General features: G+C 46.9%; 1 protein-coding gene across 1 annotated transcript in view; it reads left to right on the forward strand.

Moving 5' to 3' along the window:
* The window catches only part of C12H7orf57 (chromosome 12 C7orf57 homolog), a 19,887-nt gene extending 14,082 nt beyond the window's left edge, over positions 1–5,805 (forward strand). The window contains exons 6-9 of the mRNA XM_044920207.1: positions 388–485; positions 1,953–2,170; positions 3,422–3,436; positions 4,999–5,805. Coding sequence (XP_044776142.1) covers positions 388–485; positions 1,953–2,170; positions 3,422–3,436; positions 4,999–5,045 — 378 coding nt within the window. The 3' untranslated portion in view covers positions 5,046–5,805. The remainder of the gene's footprint in view (positions 1–387; positions 486–1,952; positions 2,171–3,421; positions 3,437–4,998) is intronic.
* Positions 5,806–6,779: the final 974 nt, after the last annotated feature.

Genomic DNA, 6,779 nt, shown 5'->3' on the forward strand with positions numbered 1-6,779 from the left:
TTTTTCTGTAGCATTTTCCCCGATTCTGTGATGCTGTAACTTAGATGCAGGAAATCCGCATTCTTACTGAGCACTGTTCTGCGGGTTTCGACAAGTGCGTAGCCACCACAAGCCATGAAGGCCCAGAGCTATTCCGTCGCCCCCAAAGGTCCGATCCCCTTTGCAGCCAGACCGAGCTGCCGCCGCGGAATCGCGGGTCATGTCTGGGGCGTGACTGTCGCAGGGGAGGCTTGCTGAGTTGTGTTTTCCCGTGGTTTTGGCCCAAAGAGTCATGACCCCGCCGCAGGGTCCTCCTGTCCCATGTGTCCTGTCCCCTCTCTGGGACTGTCCTCCTTCAGCTTCTGAGCATCTGTCCCTCCACCACGGTTCTGTGTGCTTGTCACACAGGTGAGGCTCCCAGCCATTAACTCCACGTACCCGAGCAAAGTGGGGACCCCGCTCGGCCCCAGAGACCCTGCAGGAGGCAGACTCTCCTTCCCTCCCATGTAAGTGCACGGCAGTGCCCACACGTCTGGGGCGGGCTTGGGTTTGGGCTTTTTGGTCCTCCGTCCGGGGGACAAAGGGACAGTAAGGACAGCAAGGCGCTGGGCTGATGGCGGCCAAATGATGCCCGCTTCCCGGGAACACGTTTCAGTGATGTGACTTTGATGTCACACCCCCGTGGCCTGGCCTCGTCCCCTGGTGTCATCGTGTCCCCATGGGGCACAGCTGTCCCCCTTCCACGTCTGTGCCATGTGGGTGCCGAACTTCTCCAACCAGCTGCCCTGTCCCATGAGCCTGTGTCCTGCCCAAGACACGCCCCCCGGGGGGACCCCGCCCTCACCAAGGCTCGCCTTTTATGTATTTGTTTATTATTTTTATTTATTTAAGATTTTATTTATTTATTAGAGAGAGAGAAAGAGAGAGAGAGTGCAAGCAGGGGGAGCGGCAGAGGGAGAAGCCGACTCCCCGTTGATCTGGGAGCCTGACGCGGTTCACAGCCCCAGGACCCCGGGACCATGACCTGAGCCGAAGGCAGACGCTTAACCGACTGAGCCACCCAGGCGCCCCAGATAATCTTTTTTTTTTAAATGTATTTATTGAGGTCGTCTCTACACCCAGCCTGGGGTTGAACTCATGACCCCACGATCAAGAGTCATGTGCTCCACCAACTGAGCCAGCCGGGCGCCCCACAGCAGATAATCTTTAATGTCAAGGAAGAGCTAATCAAGAAAGTGACAATTTGGTAAAGAAATGGCAGAGCCCAAGCAACCGATTGCCACTTGGGGAAGGGCGCTGTTTTGTGAAGAGGGCGTCCCTCAGTAATGCAGCATTATCCTCTAATTGGCTGTCATGAACAAAGGTCTTAGAAACAACTAAGCAGGCTCCCACCTGGTGCAAAGGGATGATTGGAAGTGTGTTTCCTTATGCTCAGAAAGAGGGACAAAGGGTGGTGCTCGGCTGCTCCATCGGAAGAGCATGCGACTCTTGATCTCGGGGTTGTGAGTTCAAGCCCCAGGCTGGGTGTAGAGATGACTTTGATAAGTAAATAAATAAAATAAACTTTTAAAAATGGAGAGAGGGGCGCCTGGGTGGCTCAGTCGGTTAAGCATCTGCCTTCGGCTCAGGTCATGATCCCAGGGTCCTGGGATTGAGCCCCGCATCGGGTTCCCTGCTCTGCAGGGAGTCTGCTTCTCCCTCTCCTTCTGTGCTCCCCCTGCTTATGCTCTCTCGCTTATGCTCTCTCGCTCTCAAATAAGTAAATAAAATCTTTAAAAAAGTTTTTTTAAATAAAAATATTTTAAAAATGGAGAGAGGGACATCGAGATCGAGAGAGAGAGAGAGAAATAGTTCCATTATGGTTTAAGGGACAATAACTCATCTCAGTTATTATCAGCATGCCCACTAAGACCTGGTCTGGACTATCATGAACCTTTCTACTGAGGTTTGACATTCATTTCTCTCTTTTTGAGGCCTGGTCAAAAAGCCAGTTCACCCACAAACTTTTCCAAACTTATCAGCAATGGGTACAGAGATGAGTGGCTACAGCAGCGAGCTGACTCAGAGGAGAGGACCCTGCAGACCTCCGGGGCAGGCCCCCCATCTCCATCCATGCAAGAGCCCGAAGGGAGCCAGGACACGGGGTCGGACCCAGACCTGGAGGCGCCTGGGGGCACCAAGGACGTTCAAGGTGAGTGCACCCCGCAGTCCCAGTTTGCTGAGGCTTCTGTTCCTTGAGATTTCTTGTCTCATTTTGGATCTCACACTGAGTAATCTAAAAACCATGGAAAATCCTATGGAAGTATGATGCTTACGGCAACACAGGAGGATCATATATGTTTTGCTCTCCTCTTTATTCCCATGAATAGCAGAAGTCATGATCTCTGTGGCTTTCCGTTTTCTTCTTCTTTTTTTTTAAAGATTTTACTTGTTTATTTGAGAGAGAGACAATGTGAGAGAGAGACAGAGAGCATGAGACGGGGGAGGGTCAGAGGGAGAAGCAGACTCCCCGCTGAGCAGGGAGCCCGATGCGGGACTCGATCCCAGGACTCCAGATCATGACCTGAGCTGAAGGCGGTCGCCTAACCAACTAAGCCACCCAGGCGCCCCTTCATTTTCTTCCAACTGTCAAAACCTTTGATACTTCATTGGACCTACAGGATCCTGGCCCCTACGATATGTGAACTTCTGTGTAGGCAGCCGGTCCCTTCTGGGGCAGCTTCATAAAAAGCCCTCAGTTCTGTAAACAGAACTTGCACTTCAAACTTGAAATTATTCCATTACCCACGTTCCTTACATTTTGTTCTTAAACTCTGAGTAGTTTGGAAGTAAGTGTGCCTGTCATTAGATGTTACAGATCCTATATTCGTTCTGATTTTTCCCAGTCCCAGTGACAGGCGGACTTAGTCTTATTTTTGGCCACGTCCGTCGTAAAGGCTGTCGACTACGGTGCTGACTTTCTGTGGCTCAGTGATTATTGACCGTTTGTCCTTAGGCAGCTTGTTTTTTCTCTTGAGGCTTCATTTCTTTGGTTAAGAGGGAAGGAGGAGGTTACGTCTCTGCAAGCGTCCGAAACGCTGCATGTTGTCGTTCTTCAGCAAGGTCTCTGCCCGCCCTCCCCGTCCAGCCCCCAAACGACCCCAGTGAGGGGGATGGTGTCCATGCACCTGCTCAGCGCTGGCCGCACACTGGCCCAGCCGCTCTGTCAATGACATGTCCGTGTCCCGTCTCCATTGTCATAACGGATGTGTGGCAAGGTTGCGCTCAATGTCGCTAAGAAGTGCACTTGTGAACATTTCCATGTTAATTGTGTTCTGTGGCTTCTTGTTTTAAGTGATACAGTTTTTTAGTCATTTTCAGTAATTATTAAAAGTACTAATTCTTTTAGTACCAACTCTGTTTTATTAAATTGAACAACTCATGTATTTGTTCTTTATTATAGATGCTCCTCCTCCAAGTGAGTATTTATAGAGAAACTGACTGCATCCAAATGTGAAAAGTGTCTCACACACACAAATATCGATGGACATAGTCAAATAGGAAGCTGAAGCCGCTGGGCAGCCCGAGACGTCCTTCCCCAAACTGCACGTATTCTAACTGCAAGCCGGACCTAATTTTTTAAAAATTAGAGTCTTGGGGCGCCTGGGTGGCTCAGTCGGTTAAGCATCTGACTTTTGGTCTTGGCTCAGGTCATGATCCCAGGGTCCTGAGATCGAGCTCCATGTTGGCCCCAGCTCAGCAGGGAGTCTCCTTCTCCCTCTCCCTCTGCTGCTCCCCCTGCTCGTGCTCTCTCTCACTATCTCTCAAATAAATAAATAAAACCTTTTAAAAAAGATTAGAGTCTTAGAAGCACAGTTTGGAGGTAGCAAGAGAAGGACCATGCATACTTCAGTATAAGGTTATTTTATTCTCTTATGATAAGACATACCTTGCTTTAATTCAGAGATGGGCATCTTATTACGCACTGTGACCGATGCGGGTTTCAGTGATCGAGCAGGACTGACCACACCATGGGGGGACTCCAGCCCAGCATCTCACGCACCGCGGGCACAGAGACTCCCCACCCACAACATTGCAGGATGAGCTTAGCATGCTTTTTCTGCACTGCCTTAAGCAGGGGGAATTTACTTTACCACCAACGAAACGTATGATCTAATCAAGGAGTTATCATTTGGCATTGGTATAAGTTTATAAGCTTTCTATCAGGAAAAGAATCGTTGCATACGTCATGTAATTCATGTGTTTAAATTAGTGAAACTTGGGGTGCCTGGGTAGCTCTGTCGGTTGAGCGTCCGATTCTTGGTTTCGGCTCAGGTCGTGATCTCAGGGTCCCGAGATCGAGCCCTGCATTGAGCTCCATGCTCGGTGCGGAGTCTGCTTGAGATTCTTTCTCTCTCCCTCTGCCCCTCCCCACCCCAAAATAAAGAAATCTTTGAAAATAAATAAATGAGTGAAACTGGCATGAGACACAGGATTGCTTTTGTTTGTTTGTTTGTTTTTGTTTTTTCCCTTATTGCAGTTTTTGCTGCTGGGCTCCGTGTTTTTGGCATGCCGGAAAGCTAGCCTGTAGCCACCGGCCCAGATTTCTAGTTTGCAAGAGCCAACATTGATGCCCAGGCAGGAGCCATGCGGTGCCCTCTGGGGCTGGGGAAGCGCAGGGACCCTGAGACCCCGTTGCCTCCCTCCTGCCCGCCCCCTCCCCGTCAGCTCCACTCAGCACACCGATGTCTGGGTCAGCTGGGCCTTTCCAGCACGTGCAGGCTCAGCCCAGAATTTGGTCGGGGCCCCTGCCTTGTCTAGCTGTGCACAAGGTGGAGATGGAGATTTCCCAGGTATGAATTGGGCAGGTAGGTAGGGCTGTGCATTTCATTGTCATGTAGACTTCAGCAGTAGTCCTGAAAAATAAGGACAGAAATATGCGCTTTCCGTCCCTTAAAATTAATGGGTTAAAATTCTTAATTCGTAAAAAATGTCGTCTTTATGTTTCTTTCCCCATCAACCCATCTCTTTGCTTTACAGGAGGAACCCCATCTTCATCGGCATCTACGCCAGGAGAGCTCAACTAAACCCCCGCCTACTGCGCACCTAGGATCACTTTCTGATGGCTGAATAGGATCTGACTACACACCTATATTTTTAGGGCTTCTGCTTTATTTTATGAACATAGATTCTTATGAGATAGTGTATCTTAGAGCCGATTTGACATCACAGTTGCATAAATGGTACACATGTTGGGCGTTGCTTCCTGCATCTCCCTGGCCTGGGATGTCCCAGTGTCTTGGAACCACTTCCTCCCCAGCCCACCATCATCTGACCTCACCTGCTCCTCTGTGAGTCTCCGTCGGTGACATTTCGATTGAAATCAACTATTTAGACGCTACCTAGCAGAAACTCAAAGTCTTCCTTTATTTGGTCCTGTAATCTTTGTAGAAATAATTTTTCCTGTTTCAAAAAAATTTAACTCCAGATTATTGTGACATACTTTATATTAAGAAAAAGATGGATTTATTATGCCTTAAGGTTCTAAGCATTTAATCTAAAAGCATGGTAGCATTTGCCGGTTTAAAATGTTTGCTAATATTTTTTGCATAAACTGAAATTTATAATATTACACACTTACTATTTAGTATCGTTTAGGTAAAACTATGTTTAATTTTAACATTTAATTTAGTAGTCAACAAAAATTCTTAAATAATCAGATTGAATTTTCTTATTTTATAAATTTTGCTACTGTTTATACATAAGTAATTAGCATGACAATGCAGCTTTATATTTTGTACATTTAATTCATGAATAAAATAATATTTGCTGGAAGGTTTTCAGAAAGCCAAATAAGGTCTCAAGTATTTTTTTTTAATCAATTAATTTCTTTGAGAAAGAGAGACAGTGAATGAGCAGGGGGAGGGACAGAGGGAGAGAGAGAATCTCAAGCAGACTCCCTGCTGAGTGCAGAGCCCGACGTGCGGCTCAATCTCACAACCCTGAGATCGTGACCTGAGCAGAAACCAAGAGTCAACACTTAACAGACTGAGCCACCCAGGCACCACAAGTTCTCGGGTATCTTAACATCTCTCCCAGAATAAACTTACTATGCACTTACTCACCAAAATTTGAAGTTTTCAAGAACTGTGGTTCTTTAAACGAGATACTTAGTTGAGCATCTGTACCGTGAGCCACAGGCAAATGGGTGAGCGCGAGACAGGACGGAGGTCTGGTTGTGTTGAGTGAAAAGACTATATAGTCGACCCTTGAACAACCTGGACTTGAACTGTGCAGGTCCCTGATAGGTGGATAGTTCACAGAACAACGCTCTAAATGTGTTCTCTCTTCCTTATGATTTTCTTAGTATAATTTTCTCTTCTCGAGCTCACTTTATTGTAAGAACACAGTATATGATCCATAGAACATACAAAATATGTGTTCATTGATTGTTTATATTATTGGTAAGGATTCCAGTCAACAGTAGGCTGTTAGTGGTAAAGCCTAGAACAGAAGACAAAATCCAGAAATAGACCCACACAAATATGCTCAACTAACTTATCTCAAGGGAGCAAAGGAAATTCCGTGGAGAAAGGACGGTCTTCCTGGAACCATTAGACATCGTGTAGGCAAAAAGCACAAAAATCCAGAAACCCACTTCAACCAAACCATCACACCTAAAAAAGGATCATGAACTTAGATGGAGAACGTAACACAATAAAACTTTAAAGAAAAACAGAGGGGAAATCCTCGGGATCTAGGAAAGGGCAAATAATTTTTAGGTTTGACAAAAAAGGCATGATCTATAAAAGAAAATTGAT

The sequence above is a fragment of the Neomonachus schauinslandi genome, chromosome 12, assembly GCF_002201575.2.
Source record: "Neomonachus schauinslandi chromosome 12, ASM220157v2, whole genome shotgun sequence".
Classification (NCBI taxonomy): domain Eukaryota; kingdom Metazoa; phylum Chordata; class Mammalia; order Carnivora; family Phocidae; genus Neomonachus; species Neomonachus schauinslandi.